The following is a 23,243-nucleotide window of genomic DNA, read 5'->3' on the forward strand; positions in this document are numbered from 1 at the left end:
AAAATGCCCATCTCTGCACCACCCAAAATCACTGCCTTCCCTTGGGAGATACCGGCCAGAGCAAATTCCCAGCAGAGCACAGCAACCCCGCAGAGTGGCCCCTGCCCGTCACTGCTCTCCTGGAAACCAAGAACAGGAGTTCTCACACCTGCCCACCTTCTGTCCTCACTCCCACTGCTCCAACAGCAAACAAACCCTTCCTCCCCTGCTATGGACCTTGAAAAGCTATATCCATCCTAGGACTCTCATGCCAGCCCCGGGCCCTCAAGCCTCATCTGCTTCCAGCCCCTGACTTCATGCCTGAAGAACAGCAAGTTTTTGTTTTTTTTTTTTTTTTTTTTTTTTGAGACTGGGTGTCACTGTCACCCAGGCTGGAATGCAGTGGTACAATCACAGCTCACTGCAGCCTCAAATTCCTGGACTCCAGCAATCCTTCCACCTCAGCCTCTAGAGTAACTGGGACCACAGGCTCACACCACCATGCCCAGCTAATTGTATATATATTTTTTTTTGGTAAGACCAGGTTTCACCATGATGCCCAGGCTGGTCTCAAACTCAGCTCAAGCCATCCACCTGCCTCGGCCTCTCAAAATGCTGGGATTACAGGTGTGAGCCACCGTGCCCAGCCTAGCAAACATTCATCAAATGTCTATAGCAGTGGCCGGGCGCTGTGGCTCACACCTGTAGTCCCAGCACTGCGGGAGGCTGAGGCAGGAGGATGGTCTGAGTACAGGAGTTCGAAACCAACTTGGACAATGTAGCAAGATGCTCTCTACAAAAAATTTAAAAATTAGCCAGGCATGGTGGCATATGCCTGTAGTCCCAGCTACTCAGGAGGCTGAAGGAGGATCGCTTGAGCCCACGAGGTTAAAGCTGCAGGGCAGCCTTGTCTCAAAAACAAACACCACCTCTACAGCAGGAATGAGCCAGGGACTGTGGACAGCGGACCCCCAGGCCGGTCCCCTATTCCCACAGGTGTATCACGGGAGTAAGGTGTAACTCACACAACATCCTAAAAGCTTCAACAGGGCACTGGACAGCTGCTGACCAAGTTAGTGGCATTTTCTGTTGCCAGGAAGCTGCATTCTCCTTCCTGCTAAGCTTTCTCATGCTACAGAATGATGACTAAAGAAAAACAGATGATCCCATCTTCTTATTCATCACCCCCTAAAAAAACAGACTGCCAAGTGGAATGTGTCAGCCTCACCCGGGGGAGACACCCTCACCTGACGACTTAAAAGGAAAAACCTGGTGAGCCAGCCTCCACACAAACACACGCACTGCCTTACACAAAACAAAACTTTATTGGGAGAAAGACGGCTGATGGGAGGCAAGATCTGGATTCAGGAATCCTCAGTTCTAGCTATTCCTTGGTCAGCAACAACCTCCGTCCCTCCCAGAGCCTCCAGGAGTTTCCCCTTCTGAAAACTGGTATCGCATCCCTTCCAGCTGTGACATCCTGCAGTTCTAGAATACCCACTGACTGAAAGAGCTGTGGCCAAACAGGAAGGACAGAGCAAGAGCCGATGACAAAGGATTCTGCCGAGACAGAATCCGAAGGTCACCCCTGAATAGCAGAATGCAATCCCCCAGCTCACTGCCGGCCACAGCCTGCCAGAGCGCCAGCACACAGGGTCACAGCAATGCCACCCATGCCAAGGCGAGGGCAGAGTGAGAGAGAGGCTTGGGGCAGCAAAGGAGCCGTCTCGGGTCTTGGCTTTGGAAGTGTGGACTGTACCAGCAGATGGGCCCAGGTAACAATTCAAGGTTGGAGAGAAAAAAGCCACCTTTGACTCAGCAGAGGACAGAGGCAGGAGAGGAGGGTGAGGACAAAGAGCATCGCAGGCGAGGAAACATGGCCAGGACCTAACTGCGGTGGGAACTGCCTTTTTCTCCACACGCTCGCAATCAACACGTGTATTTGCCTATTTTAAAACAACTCCCTTCCACCCCCTTTCAAAGGCAGCAGTTCTTAGGCTGAAAGGACAAACTCATCAGAGATGAGAAGTACCTGATGAAGCTATCTGTGCTTCCAGCATCAAACGACCTCTTTTCTGGACATTTACTGTCCGCCCAAAAGCCAGTTTCCAAAAGTTTGCTTCCCTGCGTTGACGAGTGGATTCTTAGACTACATATACGCCATGAATTTCAAAACATAATACCCAGCTATTTCTACTTTTAAATCATGACTAAAGCCAAACCAAAACCACAGCAAAGATAATCTAAGGATGTGTTTACCAGAAATACCTACAGAAAAGTTTGCAGGCCGGGCGCGATGGCTCACACCTGTAATCCCAGCATTTCAGAGGCCGAGATGGGCAGATCACCTGAGGTCAGGGGTTCGAGACCATCCCGCCCAACATGATGAAACCCGGTCTCTACTAAAAATACAAAAATTAACCGGGTGTGGTGGTGCACGCCTGTAATCCCAGCTACACAGGAGGCTGAGGCAGAATTGCTGGAACCCTAGAGGCAGAGGTTGCAGTGAGCCGAGATCAGGCCACTTCACTCCAGCCTGGGCAACAGAGCAAGACTGTCTCCCACCCCGCAAAAAAAAAAAAAAAGTTTGCAATGTTGGCAGCAAGGTGCAAACAGAGCGGGCTCTGGGTGAAAACTTTAGTTACGAAAAATAAGAAAAAAAAAAATCCCTAAGCATTTCTTAACACTAGTTTTAAAGAAAACCCTCTTTCCAAAAAAGGTATGTTTCTCCTTCAACTTTCTTGACTTTGCCAGGCTGTCAGGATGCAAGCTACCCACTCTTTTCTGGGTGGATCGGGACAAAGTTTTTAAACAAAGACCTGCCCTCTCCACAGGCCCTTCCCACCACCCCCACCCTGCCGCCATAATGACAGGGGCTGTGAAATGGCTGTTGAGTGATGGTCACACGACCAGAAGGCAGATGAAAAGGTCAGGCTCTAAGAGGGGTTCAGCCTCCCAGTACCAGCCTGCTGTGCCGGATAAACTGTCTTCCCCAGACAGGCAGCTATGCCGCCTCCCACTGCAAAGGCACCAAAAGGCAAAACCCATCCCATCCAAAGACCGCCCCCCCGTTTCCCCCCGCTTTAAGCCAGCTCCCCTGGAACCAAGCCAAGAATTAGAAAACTGCTTTGCCCAGGCCCAAGGAGAGGTGCAAGGGGCACTTAGGTGGAAATTTGCCTTGGGGAAGTCACGCAAGGTCCACGTCAGCTGCCAGTGGGCCAGATCCGGGAATCTGGAGCCTCTAGCTCCAGGAGGAAGAGGGTCTGTGGGTTGAGCCCCTGTGTCTGAGCAGCTGGAGAAATATCACCCTTGATCCACTCCCTGGGCTGGGGTTGGAATCTCTACTCAGCCACCAGTGGGCACCTCTCCTTTTTAAATGCTTTTAATGCACTTCAGATGGTGAGAGGTTGTTGTGATGGTCAGAGGCTGTGCTGGTGGCCGGAACACCCCACGCCTGCCCCCCAAACCCCTTCCTCCAGGAGATACTTGAAAGGGACCATGCCCTGCCGAAGCCCCGTCTCGTATGGAAGAATGTCATCTCCAGTGTCTGCCGCCGCCTCCCCGCAAAGTCTCCCACAAGCACAGGAGAAGGGGTGCTTCCAGCATCTCCTAGGAACTGACGACGTGTCCGGACCAGGTCTCATGCTTGGTGCCTGGTGCCAGGTGGGTGATAACGACCTCCACAGCCTGCAGCTTCTCATTCTTGGGCGGGATGGAGCACATCTTATAGGTGACCTCGTCGCCTTCCACTGGGACATACTCCCCTTCCACACTACAGGGGCACAAATAAAGCAGTCAGTGCTCACACCGGGACAAGGCTCCCTTTCCCAAGATGCCACACCCAAGACACCAGCACCCTTCTGGTCATAGGGCCACCAAAGCGGACACCATCCGACCAACCACCGGGAACCTCTTTCCAGAGAACTGCCTCTGTCCTAGCCAAGGAGGCCCTGGCCCAATCAGCTCCTTCCCTGGGACTTTTGATGTTGCAACTGAAAGAGCTCAGCCACCTGTGGGTGCTCACATGGTGACATGAAACGTGGGAGAGAGACTGGGCTTGCGGATGAAGAGTAAAGACGGCCAGTCCAAGCCAGAGAGAAACGAGGCCATCGTGGAGTAAGAATCGGAGTTGAGGGGTGGCCTGGGCAGGGCTTTTCTGAGGTCCTCAGCATAGCAGCCCTTGGTTCCAGGAGTCTCAGAAACCACATTGTGTCTTTGTTCTCAATTTTCCCAGTTTCCCAGCAAGCCTTATTTATTTTTTTGGGGGGGGGGACAGTCTCGTTCTGTCACCCAAGCTAGAATGCAGTGGTGTGATTTCGGCTCACTGCATCCACCTCCCGAGTTCAAGTGATTCTCCTGCCTCAGCCAAGTATCTGGGACTATCGGCAGGTGCCACCACACCCAACTAATTTTTGTATTTTTAGTAAAGTCGGGGTTTCACCATGTTAGCCAGGCTGGTCTCGAACTCCTGACCTTAAGTGATCCACCTGCCTCGGCCTCCCGAAGTGCTGGGATAACAAGCGTGAGCTGCCACGCCCGGCCTCCAGGGAGCCTTCCAGAAGGTCCCTTTGGTGCTTGAAGCTAGTTCCTGGAGGGGCCTCTCCCTGTGACCACTCCCAGGAAGTTTCCTTTTTTTCTTTTTTTTTGAGACGGAGTCTCGCTCTGTTGCCCAGGCTGGAGCACAGTGGTGCGATCTCGGCTCACTGCAACCTCCGCCTCCCAGGTTCAAGCGATTCTCCTGCCTCAGCCTCCGGAGTAGCTGGGACTATAGGCACACATCACCACGCCCGGCTAATTTTTGTATTTTTAGTAGAGACGGGGTTTCACGTGTTGGCCATGCTGGTCTCGAACACCTGACCTCAGGTGATCCGCCCACCTCGGCCTCCCAAAGTGCTGGGATTACAGGTGTGAGCCACAGCACCCAGCCTGGTTCCCTTACTTTCTAGGGGACACAAGTCACCCTCTCACATGAGACTGGCATCTTGATGTCCCATTGATGAGAATCCCCCCAGAGGAAAACCCCCTTCATATGCTAAATGCCAGGGCCAGCCAGCTCCCCTAGTAACTGGTTTGTTTTGATTGGAGAATCGTATGGTGAAGAGTGTTTCCCTCTTTGGTTTGGTCACCAGGGAGCTCAGAAATAAATCTGCAGCCCACTTCTAGCAGCAGAACTAGACATCACAGTATTTCCATCTTCCTTTTTCCATCTTTCTAAGTATTTCTTTGTCCCAACCTCTATGTTTTCCTTACTGATTCAAAACATTTTCTGGGACGAGGCAGTATGAAAATACATTTACACATCCATGCGTGCATTCATCTGCGAAATGCGTCGCCTTGGCCTTTTTTTCCTGCCTGCCAATCTGATATGTAAGCATGGGGCAGAGGGTGGGCCCCATCGCAGCGGGCCCCTCTTTTCAGAAATGTGGTTTCTGTGTTTGTGGGTGTGCTGTGCGGAGTAGGACTCTGTCTGCAACTGCCTGAAGTAAAAGACTTGGGGGTGCTTAGGCCAAAGAAGCACGTAGGAAGGGGGTACAGATCGAGGGTCCTCGTCTGTCTAAAGGCTGCCCAGAGGATCAGAGGTGAAGCATGGGGGGCTGGGTGCCTTCCAGTCCAGCCCTAGGATGTGTGCGCCCCGCCCCAGGCTCCCCAAGGGCTTCAAGACACTCAGGAAGGAAGGACGTCAGTGAGCATGCAGCAGGAGAAAGGAGTCCGCCCCAAACTTCCTTCCTGGAGCAAAGGAGCAGGACAGCCCCCAGCCTCACCAGTCCACCTCCCGCAAAGGAGGGCAGGAAGCTGGCCTGGTCCCCAGGCTAAACAGGGCTCCCCAGGCTCACAGGGTATCCTTCCCCATTGGCCAGATACAATGGGCACTCTGACTCACCCTAGCAGTCCTTGCTGCTCACACACACACACACACACATACACGCACACACATGCACCATGCACAGCTGCCACCACCCTGTCTCCCACAAGCATAGCCGGGCACCCCCAAACCCATTTCCATCACTTTCTGGCTATGTGATCTTGAGCAGATCTCTCTGTATTTTTTTCTTTTTTTTTTTTTGAGATGTAGTTTCAATCTTGTTGCCCAGGCTGGAGTGCAATGGCGAGATCTCGGCTCACCACAGCCTCTGCCTCCCGGGTTCAAGCGATTCTCCTGCCTTAGCATCCCAAGTAGCTGGGATTACAGGCACCCGCCATCATGCCCGGCTACTTTTTTTTTTTTTGGTATTTTTGTAGAGACAGGATTTCACCATGTTGGTCAGGCTGGTCTTGAACTCCTGACCTCAGGTGATCTGCCCACCTTGGTATCCCAAAGTGCGGGGATTACAGGCATGAGCCACCACGCCCGGCACACACAAAACCTTACCCATTCATAAAGACACACCCAGGCACAATCACAGGTACCGTGTCGCCCCCAGCCTCACATCCCCTGACACAGCTCTGTACAGTCTCACAACCCCAACCCAACACAACCACAGGAGCACAACTGGAGCACCAGCCAAAGGCAGACTCACAGGCCTGGCCATTCGTCCTCACACCCAGCGCCCATCACAGTCACACGCCATCCCCACCTCCACAGGACCAAGGAAGCGCCTGCCCCAGTCAGGCCACCCAGACCGGCCGCTCACTCACTCAGAGATGTGCAGGAAGATGTCGGGGCCACCATCAGCTGGGGTAATGAAGCCGTGGCCCTTGGATCGGCAGAAGCATTTGCAGACTCCTTTGTAGACGGGGCCCTGTGAAGCCCGCACCGTCCTGACAGAGAGAGGGAAGTGTGAGGGGCCCCATCAGCGCTCTAGGACAGCCACCAGCTCTCCTGGGCACACGAAGCTCATTCCAGCCCCTGCCCACAGCTGTGCCCCATCAAGCCCTGGCCAGGACCGCCATGTACAGTCACACAGGTTGAGGACTGCACAACTCTGGGAGCCGCTCACATAGACTCTGGTGAAAATGACTCTTTGGATGACCCTGGCAAATTTTCTCGGGCCTGTTTTCCCACCTGGAAAGAGGGAGTTGAACTAAAAGATCACTGAGCATCCCTCCAGAAACCAATGATTAATTATTAATAACAGGAGCATCCTCCACTCACAGGGCCTAAGACCTGCATCTGCCAGACATTGTTGGGTCCTTTGCAGCCCTGGTACTGCGCCCATTTTGCAGCTGCAGATTTCAGTCTTACAGGGAAACAGACACTCATGTGTGGTCAGAGCCCAGTGATTCTGACCCCAGCAACTGCCCACCCATTGCCACTCCCAACAGGTTCTTCTGGGCTGGGCAGTACCCTGAATTTAGAAGGCGCCTTCCTAGTTTCTCACCATCAGCCCACAGCCCAGCCCACCCCCAGGTCTGCCTATTGGACAGCCTGGAACACTGGCGCCCAAAAATGGCCAGAGACACAGTGAATCTCTGGCCTCAAGCAAGAGACCCATCTGAGAAAGTGTCCCCAGCCCACTCCAGACTCACGCTGAGAAGGTCCTCGTCCGGCGAGTGGGCAGTGGGCTTGGGACCACGTTGCCCCGCAGAGGGGAAGGCGAGCGCTCGCGGGTCCGAGGGGTGTCCAGCAGCCCGACTGAAGCTTGATGGGTGGGGGGCTGTGGTGGTGGGGGAGGCTCAGATGACATGGCTGACCTGGAAGGAGAAGAGGCTCTCGGGGCTCATGCCTTTAGAGGTAGGAGCCCAGTGCTTACCCCCATGTCCAGGTCTGAGAGTCCAGTATCTGAGGCTCATTCCTCTCCATCACCTCAGCACTGCTGCCACCTTGCCTGGGAGCATGCCGGCGGGGTCAGGTGCCTCCTCTGGGCTCCTGAAGCAGTCGTGGGCCCCCCTTGATCATAGTTCTTCATGAAAATGCCACATCCTCCCCCATGACCAGGATGGCATCAGTCCCCAGCGTGTCCCCAGCACAAGGCAAGGATCCCGGCACACTCGGGACACACAGGGAATATTTGTGGGAGGGAAGGAGGCAGGTCAGGAAGGTGAGCCGAAAACCCAAAGCCAGGGGCCGGGCACAGTGGTTCACGCCTGCAATCCCATCACTTTGGGAGGCTGAGGCAGGCAGATCACTTGAGGTCAGGAGTTCGAGGCTAGCCTGGCCAACGTGGCAAAACCCCGTCTCTAATACGAATACAAAAATTAGCTGGGCATGGTGGCAGGCACCTGTAATCCCATCTACTTGGAGGCTGAAGCACGAGAATTGCTTGAACCCGGGAGGCGGAGGTTCCAGTGAGCTGAGATTGCACCACTGCACTGCAGCCTGGGCGACAGAGCAAGACTGTCTCAAAAAAAAAAGAAAACCCAAAGCCAAGGAGATTTTAATGCCAACCACCTAGATCCAAACTCAGCCACTGCACAGACCCTCCCTGACGCTGCTGTGAGCCAGACACTACAGGGAGGCAGAGGCAAAAACACGACCCTCTCGCAGCGTCCACCTTCAGGAAAGTGCGGAACACATCGCAGAAGGAGCTCAGGCACCCTGTTTGCATCCCTGAGCAGCTGTCACAAGCCTGCACCCAGGACAGGGGGGCCTGCTGGGGGAGCCAAAGGGAAAGAGAAGATTTCCAAGGCTGCGTCCATCTCCATCCAGCTCCATCAGGCCCAGTGAATTTCCATGCAGCCCAAGTCACCGCTGCCGTTATGAAATCAAATTCCTTCCGTGACCCCTAGTATGCACCCATAAACCCGGCGGGAGGGCTGGAGGGAGGGAATTCCTTAACTACTGCTGTGCTTTTGACAATGTGTCAAGAGCAGGACACTCGCTGTACACAGTGAACACTGAATATTGAATGCAAAGGCGTCGGCTCTAACGTGGCCTCAGCTCAAGGTTCAGAGGGAAGAGTGACACCCTTTGGTAAGTCCTTTCCCCTCTCTGGGCTCAGTTTCCAAATCTGCAAAGTTGGGCAGCTGGGTGGGCATCACTTGGCACCCGCACAGGGCTGGTGATGGGGGTACGAGATGAAGTAGGTCGAAGCCTAACTCAGGAAGCCACTCAACGCCACACAGCCAGGAGGGACAGCAGCAGCCCTGAATAGGTTTGACTCAGGTCCCACGGGGTTTTCAAATTTACATTTGAAGAATGGGCCAGGCGCCGTGGCTCACGCCTGTAATCCCAGCAGTTTGGGAGGCCGAGGCAGGTGGATCATCTGAGGTCAGGGGTTTGAGACCAGCCTGGCCGACATGGAGAAAACCCGTCCCTACTAAAAATACAAAATTAGCTGGGTGTGGTGGCGGGTGCCTGTAATCCCAGCTACTCGGGAGGCTGAGGCTGGAGAATTGCTTGAATCAGGGAGGTGTGAGTTGCAATGAGCCGAGATCATGCCACAGCACTCCAGCCAGGGTGACAGAGTGAGACTCTGTCTCAAAAACAATAAATAATTTTTTTTTTGAGAGAGAGTGTCTCACTGTCACCCAGGCTGGAGTGCAGGAGCATAATCACAGTGCGCTCTAGCCTCAACCTCTATGCCTAATTTTTCTTTTTTTTTTTTTTAATTTATAGAGACAGGGTATTGCTATGTTGCCCATGCTGATCTCAAACTCCTGGGCTCAAGGGATTCTCCCCCCTCTTCCTCCCAAAGTGCTAGGATTATAGGCATGAGCCACCACGCCCGGCCTGAACTATCTTCAACATCCCAGGGGGTTTCCTCAAAATCCAGGTTTCCAGCTGCTCGTGGAAAAGAACTGAAGCTCTCACAACCCTCAACCTCAGTTTGCCACCCCGGTCCCCTCATTTATAGCAGTCTTCGACCTACATCACCCAGAAATCCCCCCACACCCCCCGAACCGCCTTCAACCACAGCCACCCAAGAACCAGGCCCGATTGCTCAGAGGAAAAGGGCTGCCCCCTCCCTGAGATGTCACAACTCCTCCCCGACATTGCTCCACCCTCCCCTGTCCGGCCTCAGCTCTGTGGGCTGGGAAGGAGGTAGCTGGCTGGCCTTCTGGAGGAGGTGGCATCCTACCTCCTGTCCCTTCTCTCAGCTGCAGCCACGGCCAGGGAGGACCCTGAGTCCAGGGAGCCCCCACCTCAAAAAAAGCCCCAGCTGCTGGCCTAGGGGCCAGGACCCCCGCATGACCCACCAGCACAGGTCATAGAGTCCCAGAATGTTCAATGCCCAGAGTTCCAGGAAAGAGGCTGGCCCTGGGAGGGGAGGGCCCTGTCCAGGCCTCCCAGGACAGCACATGGGAACAGTGGCCTGGCAACTCCACGGTGAGAGGCACTGCTCTGCCTTGTTATATCCAAAGTCTCCCTCCCTCCTTTCTCCTGGAGTCAAGCATAGCTGACTTCCTTTTTTTTGTTGTTAATTTGAGACGGAGTCCAGCTCTGTTGCCCAGGCTGGAGTGCAACGGCACAATCTCAGCTCACTGCATCCTCTGCCTTCCGGGTTCAAGCGATTCTCCTGCCTCAGCCTCCCAAGTAGCAGGGGTTCCAGGTGCCCGCCACCACGCTCAGCTAATGAAGCATAGCTGACTTCTAATCCTACCCCTTGCCTGCTGTGTGGTCTCGGACAAGTTACTTAATCTCTCTGGGCCTCAGTTTCCACATCCGGAAAATGGGAATTATAATAGTCCCGACTTCACACCGTCAGGCTGAAGTGAAAACAAAATAATACACACTAAGCACTAGGCACACTGTCCACCCAGGTTCAGTGAGCAATAAAGTCAGCTATGACCGCTGTTATAATTGTCATCATAAAGTCACTCAACAGATACATGCCCAATACTGAGCCCTGTTCACTGTTCAAGTCCACAGAGACAAAGGGCTGAACCTGAAGGCAGGGAATAAACAGTTAAATAACCATAAACCAGCTCATTACAGATCCCAAAAGGGCTGTAAAGAAACAGAAGGGGATGGGGCAGAAGGGTGGGAGTACACACGCTAATCAGGGTACCCGCAGGACGCTGAACAGCAAGAAAGGGGTAGCCATTTGAAAACCAGAGGGAGGCTGTTCCAGGTGTGGGGGAACAGCCTGTGCAAAGGCCCTGTGTTGGCAGGGCCTGGGTGGGACTGAGGTCAGTGGGGACACCATGTGGTAGGTGGGGGACTAGGAACGGGAGGCAGGAGAGGCGGTGGAAAGGGCACGGCCCGCTCAGGAACCATGCTGCGTCATCCTCCTTGCGTCTTCCACTTGTCACACCCATTTGCCTGTCTGCACACCCCTAACTATGCCCACCTTCCCCTGGGTGAATGGCACAAATCCAAAATGGGGGGTCCCCTTCTTTCTCCACCCTAGCCCCCTCAACACCCCAAGTGCACCCAATCCTTGGGAGATGCCAAGGGAAGCCCATGGCCTGTAGCAGTGAGGAGTCTGAGGGCAGCACAGGGCCCTCTATGTCCCAAGGGCCCAGGACAGGCGCTGGCACAGAGCAGGGTCTCCGGACGGTCCAGGAATAGCCCCAAGGCTGGCTCTTTTTTTTTTTTTTTTTTTTCCTGATAGGATCTCACTTGGTCACCCAGGCTGGAATGCAGTGGCATGATCATGGTTCACTGAACCCTCTCAACCTCCTGGGCTCAGGTGATTCGCCCACCCCAGCCTCCTGGACTGTGGGACTACAGCCATGTGCCACACACCCAGCTCATTTTTTTTTATGTAGAGACAGGGTTTCAATACGTTGCCCAGGCTGGTCTTGAACTTCTGGGCTCAAGCGACTGGCCCACCTTGGCCTCCCAAAGTGCTGGGATTCCAGGTGTTAGCCACCGCACCCGGCTTCCAAGGCTCATTCTTAGCCAGCATTAGGATCCAAAGCCCCAGCTGGCGGCCACTGCACTGGTGTGTGTGCTCAGCACCATGCCCAGCCCAGCAGGAGGTGGCTACATTCCTGCTCACCTGATAGTGGAAGAAACTGAGGCACAGGGAGCAGACGTGACTAGGGGTAGGGGCGGTGCCACCTGGGAGTCCCAGGAGCTTTATCCAGCATCTTATGGCCCATCTGGGCTGGAGTCCAGCTGGGGAGGCCAGAAGAGGCCTGGCCAAGGGGCACCCACTCCCCAGTAGGCCCAGTAGAGAAGAGTGAGTGACCTCAGTGCGGGGGAGGGCCGGGCAAAGTCCAGCTGGAAAGAAAACCGCTAGGGGTGGGTAGCCAGGCACCCAGAAGCTGGCTCTGAGGCTCTGGCCGGCCACTACTGTGTCCCCTCTACAATACACACATACACAAAGATGGGGCACACGGCAGCCCCGCCCACCAGCACGGTCCCAGCTGCCAGCCAGCCACTGCTCTCCCAGCAATACCAGGCATGGCCTTGGAGTGTCCCCAGCAGAAGACAAGGCCCGCCCTCTGTGACTAGCCTTCAGCTCCCCACAGCTGGGGGAGGGAGGAAGGCTGCAAACACACCCGCTGCTCAGGCTGGCTGGAGGCTTCAGGCTGGCTGGAAGCTTCGGGCCAGACCAAGGATGAGCGTCTGGCCTGCAACAAACTCAGACGAAATGTCATGCCCAAGGTACGTCATGACTGCCAGGCTGTGTGTACATGTGTGCTTCTGTGTGCACACGTATGTAGGTGTATGCATATGGGTATGTGTGTTGTGCGTAGGCACGTGTACACATACATACGCGCCCACACATGGCTGGATCTGCATCTGAGCGCACACACACGTGTACGCATGCACGAACTTGTTGCCGTCTGTATGCACACGTACATGGACCAGGGGAGCCTCACTTCACCTCACAGCACTGCGCTGCCATAGGGGACCTTGATGAACGCTGCCACTTCCTATTCAATCAACAGATAAAGGAGTGGAACAGACCATGACTGCCACCACCACAGCAGTGTCCTGGGGCCAGACTGCTTACTACTTACAACACTTCACACAGCTCAGCTCATTCCATTCCCAGTTCACTAATGCGAGAACCGAGACACAAAGAGTCCAGTAACTTGCCCAGGGTCCCCCGGCTAATGAAGACCGTGGTGAAATACAGAGTAGGTCAGACAGCGGAAATGCTTCGGAGAAAAAGCCAGCAGGGTAAGGGGGAGAGGCTGCACCAGGAGGTACCCAGCTGGCCAAGCAACCCCTTCGCCAGTCAGCCCCCAGGCTCTGAAGAGTGCCCGGCCAAGGGAGGGAGCCCAGGGTGGTGGGGGCAGGAAGCCACGCCCAACCTGACTGCCCCAGGGACGGGTGTGTCATCAGGGAGAAGGGGCCTCCGCCCAAAATAGCCTGGGAATTTTCTGTAGGCTCTGCAGCTCCTCCTGGAAGGTTCTGGAGTTCAGCTGGGTACCAAGACTCTGGCTTTCCCAGCTCCTGCTCAGCCTACCCCCATGTCTGGAGACTTATGACCCAATCATGCAGCACCCCTGTAACCTACTCCCCAACTTCCTGCCCTCCTGGCCTGAAAACCCACCACCCACATCAACGGGAGCCAAGCAGCCAGGTGCTTAGTGCAAGTAGGGCTTTAGCAGCACTATCAGCCATTTACACTCTAGTGAGAGGGAGCTCACTGAAGGAGACTCCATTCATTTTTGTTTTTGTGAGACAGAGTCTCCCGTTGTTGCCCAGGATGGAGTGCAGTGGCGCGATCACAGCTCAAGATCTGTCCCCCAGGTTCAAGCAGTTCTCCTGCCTTAGCGTCCCCCAGGTTCAAGCAGTTCTCCTGCCTTAGCGTCCCCCAAGTTCAAGCAGTTCTCCTGCCTTAGCGTTCCCCAGGTTCAAGCAGTTCTCCTGCCTTAGCGTTCCCCAGGTTCAAGCAGTTCTCCTGCCTTAGCGTCTCCCAGGTTCAAGCAGTTCTCCTGCCTTAGCGTCCCCAAGGTTCAAGCAGTTCTCCTGCCTTAGCCTCCCGAGTAGCTGGGACTACCCGCGTGCACCACCTCACCCAGCTGATTTTTGTATTTTTAATAGAGATGGGGTTTCACCATTTTAGCCAAGCTGGTCTCGGACTCCTGATCTCAGGTGATTTACCCGCTTCAGCCTCCCAAAGTGCTGGGATTACAGGCTTGAACCACCGTGCCTGGCCAGAGACTCCATTCTTAATAGCTTCAGCCCCTTTATTGAAGACAGGATGATAGAGGGCAGGGGGACAAAAGTTCAGTTCAAGTCAGACACCTCATTGTTGGCAAAGCAAGAACCTCTCCAAGCCTGCTCTGCAAAATGAGGGTGTCTTGAGTCTTCCAAGCGTTGCTGGCTGGGGAATGCCAGGGTTGGGCATGGTGTTGGGACAGCTTCCAGCCCGGGGACAGCCCACTGCTGACAGGTGTAGTGGGTGGATAGTGGCCTGCACTATAGGGACAGGGCAGGCTATAGTGCTTTCATACACCCTACAGCCACTGTCCACAGACTTCCACGACAGGCCCTGTTGGGGGTTTACAAACATCAAATACATGCATCTAAACATCAACCCAACAGGGGAGGCACTTTTAGCACCCCTGTTTTACAGATGAGGAAACTAAGGCACAGAGGTTTAAGCCAGTGATTCTACTTGCTACTTTAGTGCAGTCAGGAATCTCTGGGGATCTTGTTCAAATGCAGATTGCCACTCAGCAGGTGTGGGGTGGGGCCTGAGATTCATTTCTTTTTTTTTTTTTTTTTGAGACAGGGTCTTGCTTTGTCACCCATGCTGGAGTTTGGTGGCGCACTCATGGCTCACTGCAGCCTCAACCGCCTGGGCTCAAGGGATCCTCTCACCTCAGCCTCCCATGTAGCTGGGACTACAGGCGTGTGCCACCACACGCAGCTAATTTTTTAATTTTTTGTAGAGACAAGGTCTCACTATGTTGTCCAGGTGGGTCACGCCCTCTCATGCTCAAGCAATCCTCCCACCTCGGCTTCCCAAAGTGCTGGGATTACAAGCTTGAGATTCCTGGCCAAGACTCTGCATTTCTAAGGCGCTCCCAGTGAGGCAGCTGTCCCTGGCCCAGGGAACACCGCAGTAGTCCTGCTACACTGGTCCATCTCACAGCCCAAGGCTTACCAGTGCAAGAGGTGGAAGGGAAATTGCGCAGGGATGGAGGTGAGACTAGAAGAATAGCAAAGTTACCTCAGTGCAGCTGGGTTCCTTCTCTGTAAACAGACAGAGACACTGAGCTGATCCATCCCAGTCCCCAGCGCAGCTGAGCCCCAGCCTGGCAGAACTGCCGGCACGTGGGCCGAGAGGCGGGGCGGGTCAGCTGAGCCCAGGTAGAAGGGTCCCTGGAAGCCACGGAGGCCGAGAACGAGCCAGAGGTTGACGCAGCAGCGCCAGGCTGGCCTAGCCACATTCCCCTCCATTGTTCCGGGGAGAGCGGGGGTCTGGCGAGGGAGGAGCAAAGAGTGAGAAGGGGAGGAGGGACAGGAAGGGATGGGGGTTGGAGAGTCCAGGGGGAGGGATGGGAGGCAAAGGGGAGGGGGCAGCCAGGCCGGAGCCAGTCCTCCGCGGGCTAAGGACCTGAAGCCAGCTGCCACAGATAAGTGCAAACAGGCGGGTGGGGAAGGTGCAGCACGGCGCACACGTCCGCCCGGAGCCCCCTCCCAGGCCCAGCCAAGCTGGGAATAGCTCTTCCGCCCTCAGGAGCCCCTGAGTGCTGGGAAGAGGCCGGAAACCCGAGGAGTGTACCGGGAACCCAAGGGGGCCTCCAACATTGCCGCTGCCTGTGCCCCCATTAGCACCCCTGTCACCCCACCGCCACCACCCACCTGGGACCCTGCACCCGCCCCAGCTCTCAGTCTGGACTGCCCCTCGGGGGGAAGCCCAAGCCCTCCTCAACAAGAACCCTACTCTACACTCCTCCCCCACTCAATTCTTCCATCCTTCCCTCCATTCTCGGGGGGCTTTGGCTCAGACCTGAGATTCAGCCCTGCCTTCTCCCCACTCCCTCAGTGACCCCTGCCAAGCGACTTCACCGCCCCACCCGAGTTTCCTCATCTGTCAAAGGGGACAGGAACGGTGCTGCGTCGCAGGGCTCGGACGCTGTGCAGACGCCGCCGCGAAAATGCCAAGCGCACGGCGGGTTCAGTCAACAATAGTTGTGCGGCTGATGGTGGAACTATCAGGCACGGGCCCATCTGAAATCACCTTCCCTCCCATTCCTGTCCCTGCTGTTGGAACACAAACCAAATGCACTGGCTTTGCCACTCCGTGGAACAAAGGCCTTTCACCTACCTAGGGCACTCACCATCAACCACCCTCAACTCCACCCCAGGGCCCCACGCTGGGCCTAGCGCAGCTCATTCAAAGCATCTACTCCGAGCCGGGCTCTGCCACTCTTTCTTGCCCTGAAGGGACCAGCATCGAGAACCCATGGTCATCACCGAGGCCACCCAGGGAGTGCAAAGGGCGGCGGGGTCTCCAAGGAGGATTCCGAGCCCAGAGGAGGGCCAAAGGCCCGAAGGGAGGGAGAACAGAGGCAGAGAGCGGCTGGAGAAGGTAGTGGCGGAAGATAACAGGAAGGCCTGCTGAGAAGTCGGGGACTTAGACGACAATGGGACTTCGGTGGACGATTTTCAGCGGGGGGTTGATCTGATTGTTTTTACAATTTCCCTCTAGCTTCAGAGTGGGGAGCAGATGAGAGGGGCAAGACTGGGCACAGAGAGACTGAGAAATATCAAAACAGCAAGTTAAAAAACAGTAGCTTACGTGTCTCCCGGCACGGGGCTAGCCGTCTCCTTTTACTCTCACACACCCTCTTAAGCCAGAAGTCAGAGGCCAGTCTGCAGATGGGGACACTGAGGCTCCGAAAGGCCTCCTGTTTGGCAGTGAGATTTCCCCACCTATGAGACCCGAGGCCCTGCCTGGAGCGGGACGTCTCCGCCTCCCCCCGCACACACATCCACCCCAACCCCAAAAAACCGTAGGGCCGGAGGCTTCCTTTTTAAAAATCAAAAAAGAACGTTTCACTTCCGGCCTGCAAACCTGGGCCGCCAGCGCAGCCTGCGGAAAGGGGGCCTGTGGGCGCGGATGAAGTTTTTCTCCAGCGCCTAGGGCCCCCCACCCCCATCCGGGCGCAAACACCCGGGGCGAGCGCGCCCGGCGGCTCCTCCTCCTCCCAGATGCGGCTAATCGCGCGGCGCCAGGACGGCTCCCCACCTCCCCCGCCGGGCCTGGCCGCCGTCCCAACCTCGAGCCACAGCTGGCGCGGCCAGGCCCGGCGGGGGGTGGCTCCGCTTCCCGCGTGCGAAGCCCCCCGCGCCTCGCCCCACCGCCCCGCGAGTCCCCCCTCCAGGGCTCCCTCCCAAAGGCAAAAGCGGTGAGGAGGGCGGGGAGAGCTTCCCCTGCACGCAGAGAACAGGTGGCCAGGCGGGAAGTGCTACCCGACGTCCGCCAAGAATCCCTGCCGCTGTTGCCACACCCACCCCTTGCCCCGGGGAGGAGCAACCCGCGTTCCCCAAACAGGCCCGGAGAAACCAAGCCGGGAGCCCTCCGTTGCCGAGCTAGAAGTCCCTGTAGGAGGGGGGACGATGGGGACACAGGAGACCGAGGCCCTATCTGCCGCTCCCGGGGACTCGGGCCAGGGGCGGCCACCTTGTCCCTCCTTGGGTCCCCGAGAAGAGCTCCCTACCTCGCGATCCGTACTGCTCCGCCAGTCGCTTAGCTCGGACTGGGAGCTCGGAGCTGGGGAGGGGGCGTGGCCCGCGGGGTGGGGCGCCGAGCCCCGCCCCCAGGAGGCCCCAGCCAATGGGGCTGCAGGAGGGAGTCCAGGACGGAAGGGGTGGGGCGGGCAGGAGTGGCCCGGACAGGACCTTTGTGTCCGCGCCTGGGACTGGCGGGAGAGTGGGGCGCAGAGCGCGGGGCGTAGGGGCCAGGGCGGGGCTGGGCTGCACCCACCGGCAGAAACGCCCCTGCAAAGTGGGGGAACTGTGTCTCTGCTTCTTTGCCGTTCCTTCCCTTCACCACGCGCGCCAGGTGCGGCTCCCACCTGCTTTTGGCTCCAAAATCCGTATAAGCCCGGGGGGCGTCACTTTTTGCAGAAAGGAGATAAAGGAATGAAAAGAGAGAAAGAAGAAAACAAACAAAAACACACAGGACGAAAAGAGAAAGAAAAAATACACACATACACACACCAGAAAAACAGGGTTTTATTTTCCCGTTTGGGATTCTGGTTTTGTTCTCTTTTCTTGTTTCATTTCCAGCCTTCCTTGAGTCCTGTTTTTGGAGGTAAAAAATGTTACCTCTGTTTTGCAGGAGAGGAAACTGAGGCACAGAGAGGCGACCAGCCCATGGGCACGACCAGTCGAGAGCAGCCCCTGAAAGCGAGCCCAAACCCCAGGACCAGGTTTTGAGGGACGCGGGGACGGAGAGAGGTCCCCGGAGCTCGCCTGGGACCACCGTGCCCCCGGAGGGCGCGGTGAGGACTGTGCCGGACTCACTCTGCAGCCCCTACTGGGGCCACTACGGAAAAGGCCCAGCGGCGAAACCAACTGGTCCATGCCAGGCAAGGAACCGTCCTAGACGGTTGGTGGGAACAACCGCGCAGCTGCTGTGGAAAGAGCCCGGCGGTTCCTCAAACCACGAACCCTGGAGTCTCCACAAGACCCAGCAACTCCAGTCCTAGGTGTCTGCGCGCCCAAGAGAAATGAAAATGTTTGTCCATAAAAAAATTTACTTGAGGCCGGGCGCGGTGGCTCACGCCTGTAATCCCAGCTCTTTTGGGAGGCCGAGGCGGGCGGATCACTTGAGCTCAGGAGTTGGAGACCAGCCTGGCCAACATGGCGAAACCCCATGTCTACGAAAAATACAAAAATTAGGCGGGCTTGGTGGTGGGTGCCTGTAATCCCAGTTACTTGGGAGTCTGAGGCAGGAGAATCACTTGAACCCGGGAGGTGGAGGTTGCAGTGAACCAGGTTCATGCCACTGCACTCCAGCCTGGGCAACAGCGAGTCTCTGTCTCCGGGAGAAGAAAAAAAAAAAAAGTTAAAAATAAATAAATACTTTACTTGTTGGTCTGGGCGAGGTGGCTCATGGCTGTAATCCCAGCACTTTGGGAGACCAAGACAGGAGGATCTCTTAAGCCCAGGAGTTCAAGACCAGCCTGGACAACATAGTAAGCCCCCTTCTCTACAAAAAAAAAAAAAAAAAAAAAAAAAAGTATTTCAACTGCCAGGAGTAGTAGCACCCACCTGTAGTCCCAGCTACTGGGGAGGCTGAGGTGGGAGGATCCCTTGAACCTAGGAGATCGAGACTGCAGTGATTGGTGATTGCACGGCTGCACTCCAGCCTGGGTGACAGAGTAAGGTTTATAGCAGTATTACTCCTAATAGCCAAAAGGTAGCAACAGCTAAGATGTCCATCGAGTGATGAAAGGATGAACAAAATGTTGTGTATCTATACAGTAGACAACTATTCACTCATTAACAGGAATTAAATCTTGATGCATGCTACAACACAGAGGAACCTTGAAAACATGCTAAGAGAAAGAAGCCAAGACAAAGGCCGCATGTTGTGTGATTCCAGCTGTATGAAATGTTCTGAATGGGCAAATCTCTAGATACAGGAAGTAGATTAGGGGTTGCTTGGGGGTGGCGGTGGGGATGGGGGCTAGACTGTTGACACTTAAAAGGTACAAGGGTTTCTTTTTGAGATGATGAAAATGTGCTGAAATTGATGGTGGCGATAGTTGCACAAGTCTGTGAATATACTAAAAATCATTGCATTGTGTGCTTTCAATGGGTGAACTGTATGGTGTATGAATTATGACTCAGTTAAACTGTTTATTAAAAAGTCAAGGCCAGGCACAGTGGCTCATGCCTATAACTCCAGCACTTTGGGAGGCTGGGGCGGGTGGATCACTTGAGCTCAGGAGTTCACAACCAGCCTGGCCAACATGGTGAAACCCTGTCTCTACTAAAAATACAAAACTTATCCTGGCATGGTGGTACATGCCTATAATCCCAGCTACTCTGGAGGCTGAAGCATGAAAATTGCTTGAATCTGAGCGGTGGAGGTTGCAGTGAGCTGAGATTATGCCACTGCAGTCCAGCCTGGGCGACAGAACCAGACTCCATCTCAATAAATAAATAGTCAAACAAGTGGGGACCGTGGGGTGGGATAGGGGGAGGCCATGACCAGGAGGGGCACAAGGTGGGAATCTAGGATCTGGTAAACTTCTGTCCCTCAGTCTGGGTACATGGGTGGGTTCACTTTATGAAAATTCATCCACAGCCAGGCGCTGTGGCTCACGCCCATAATCCCAGCTACTTGGAAGCCCAAGACAGGAGGATGACTAGAAGCCTGGAGTTCGAGACAAGGCTGGGCAACATAGCAAGATCCCATCTCTAAAAAAATAAAAAAAGGGAGGGAGGACAGAGAGAGAGAGAGAGAGAAAGAAAGAGGAAAGAAAGACAGACAGACGGCAAAAAGAAAAGAAGAAAAGAAAGAGGCCCGGGCATAGTGGTTCATGCCTATAATCCCAACACTTTGGGAGTCTGAGGCAGGCACATCACTTGAGCACAGGTGTCAGAGGTTACAGTGAGCTATGACCATGCCACTGCACTTCTGGGCAACAGAGGGAGGCCCTGTTTGTAAAAACACAAACACGGACTTTGCTTTTTAGGGCAGTTTAGGTTTACAGCAAAATTGAGCAGAAAGGGCTGGGCCTAGTGGCTCAAACCTGTAATCTCGGCACTTTGGGAGGATCACCTGAGGTCAGGGGTTTGAGACTACCCTGGCCAGCATGGTGAAACCCCATCTACTAAAAATACAAAAATTAGCTGGGCGTGGTGGTGGCGCCTGTAATCCCAGCTACTCGGGAGGCTGAGGCTGGAGAATTGCTTGAACCCGGGAGACAGAGGTTGCAGTGAGCTGAGATCGTGCCACTGCACCAGAGTGAGACTCCCATCTAAAAAAAAAAAAAATTAGCTGGATGTGGTGGCACATGCATCTGGTCCCAACTACTTGGGAGGCAGAGGCAGAATAAATTGAGCTTAGTAGGTTGAGGCTGCAATGAGCCATGATTGTACCACTGCACTCCAGTCTGGCAATAGAGCGAGATCCTCTCTCAAAAAAAAACCAAAAAACAAAAAACTGGCCAGGTGCAGTAGCTCACACCTGTAATCCCAGCACTTTGGGAGGCCGAGGCGGGCAGATTACCTGAGGTCAGGAGTTTGAGACCAGCCTGACCAACATGGAGAAACCCCATCTCTACTAAAACTACAAAATTGGCTGGGCGTGCTGGCAGGTGCCTGTAATCCCAGCTACACGGGAGGCTGAGGCAGGAGAATCACTTGAACCTGGGAGGCGGAGGTTGCCATGAGCTGAGATCGCACCATCGCACCATTGCACTCCAGCCTGGGCAATAAGAGCAAAACTCCATAAAAAAAAAAAAAAAAGCTGAGCAGAAAATACAGGGATTTTCCGGAAACTCCTGACCAGCACACATGCACAGCCCCCCCGGCTATCCACATCACACGCCCGAGTGGTGCATTTGTTACAGTGGGTGAATCTACACTCACACATCATTGCCCAGAATCCATGGTTTAAATGCGGGTCACTCCTGGTGCGGGTCACTCCTGTTCTGTTTGTTTGAACAAATGTAGAATGACATGGATCTCCATTACAGTGTCATGCAGAGTAGTTTCACTCCCTGAAAAATCCTGTTTTTCAACAGCTTTATTGAGATATAACTGACATCCAATTAAATACACACATTTAAAGTGTATGGTCTTTTGTTGTTGTTGTTGAGACAAAGTCTCACTCTGTCACCCAGGTTGGAGTGCAGTAGTATGTCCTTGGCTCACTGCAACCTCCACCTCCTAGGCTCAAGCCATCCTCCCACCTCAGCCTTCCCAGTAGCTGGGACCACAGGTGCGCAACACCAAGCCTGGCTAATTTTTAAAATTTATTTTTAGTAGAAACGGGTCTTTCTATGTTGCCCAGGCTGGTCTCGAACTCCTGAGCTCAAGCAATCCACCTGCCTCTCCGCCTCCCAAAAGTGCTGGGATTACAGGCCTGCGCCACCGCGCCCAGCCTCACGTACAAGTCTTTGTAGGGACATGTTTTCATTTCTCTTGGATCAATGTTAGGATTGGAGTGGCATTTATGACAGCTAGGGGCAGTAGAATCCATATGAAGTTGTGAAATATGTATTCATGTGTGGTGTGTAAAGATTTTACTATAAATTGCTTTTTTATTTTTCTTTTATGTTACCATTAGGGCATTACATTGAACTTTTTTTTTTCCCCCAGAGATGGAGTCTCGCTCTTGTCACCCAGGCTGGAGTGCAGTGGTGCAATCTCGGCTCACTGCAACCTTCACTTCCTGGGTCCAAGTGGTTCTCCTGCCTCAGCCTCCCGTGTAGCTGGGATTACAGGCGCCCGCCACCACACCCAGCTAATTTTTGTGTTTTTAGTACAGACAGGAGGGTTTTACCATGTTGGCCAGGCTGGTCTCAAACTCTTGAGCTCAAGTGATCTGCCCACCCCAGCCTCCTCCCAAAGTGCTGGGATTACAGGTGTGAGCCACTGTGCCTGGCCTTGACTTTTTTTTTTTTTTTTTTTTTTTGAGACAAAGTCTCACTCTGTTGCCCAAGCTGGAGTGCAATGGCATGATCTCAGCTCACTGCAAACTTCACCTCCCGGGTTCAAGTGATTCTCCCGCCTCAGCCTTCCAAGTAGCTGGGATTACAGGCACAATGCCACCACGCCCAGATAATTTTTGTATTTTTAGTAGAGAGGGGGTTTCACCATGTTGGCCAGGTTGGTCTCAAACTCCTGACCTCAAGTGATCTGCCCGCCTCAGCCTCCCAAAGTGCTGGGATTACAGGCATGAGGCACTGCGCCCAGCCTGAACTTTGTCTTAACATGTGTGTTAAGAAACATATATTTCTATGGATTTCATCCCGGGATGGCAAAGGGCCCACTGCAAATGTTTCTTAGAGAATGGGGATCTGGTGGCTGGTAGGATGAGACGTCAAGCTCAGGGTTTATACCAGAAAACACCTGAGAGGCCCAGGCTCGGCTGGAGCTCTTCCTGTTGCAGAAGGTGGGGAGCAGGCATAGGCATTGGGTGGGATGGGGCTGGGGGGCACTGCCTCTCTCTGCTTCCATGTGGTGAAATCTGACCCTCTTTCCCTTTGCGGCTTCTGGGGTTTTCACCTCACCCTGCTGATAAGGTCAGACATATATTCTGCAGCGTTTCCTGTTTTTCTCTCTCTCTGTCTCTCTCTCTCTCTCTCTCTTTTCTTTTTTGAGATAGGGTCTTGCTCCATTGCCCAGGCTGGAGTGCAGTGGAGTGATCACCACTCGCTGCAGCCTCTACCTCCAGGATTAAGCAGTCCTCCTGCTCAGCCTCCCAAGTAGCTGGGACCACAGGCACGCACCACCACACCTGGCTAATTATTTGTATTTTTATTATTTGTAGAAACAGGGT

At 54.4% G+C, this 23,243-nt stretch overlaps 1 protein-coding gene across 3 annotated transcripts; it reads right to left on the minus strand.

The window, feature by feature from the left end:
- Nucleotides 1–1,285: 1,285 nt before the first annotated feature.
- CARHSP1 (calcium regulated heat stable protein 1) lies at nucleotides 1,286–17,480 on the minus strand. Of its 3 annotated transcripts, none has more exons than XM_015125581.3 (4): nucleotides 17,440–17,480; nucleotides 7,447–7,611; nucleotides 6,616–6,738; nucleotides 1,286–3,751 (listed from the first exon to the last, which is right to left on the minus strand). In XM_015125581.3, the coding sequence occupies exons 2-4, from the start codon at nucleotides 7,602–7,604 to the stop codon at nucleotides 3,589–3,591; spliced, it is 444 nt and encodes a 147-aa protein (XP_014981067.1). In that variant the 5' UTR covers nucleotides 7,605–7,611; nucleotides 17,440–17,480; the 3' UTR covers nucleotides 1,286–3,588.
- Between the last annotated feature and the right edge of the window lie 5,763 nt (nucleotides 17,481–23,243).

This window comes from Macaca mulatta, chromosome 20, assembly GCF_049350105.2.
Source record: "Macaca mulatta isolate MMU2019108-1 chromosome 20, T2T-MMU8v2.0, whole genome shotgun sequence".
Lineage (NCBI taxonomy): Eukaryota > Metazoa > Chordata > Mammalia > Primates > Cercopithecidae > Macaca > Macaca mulatta.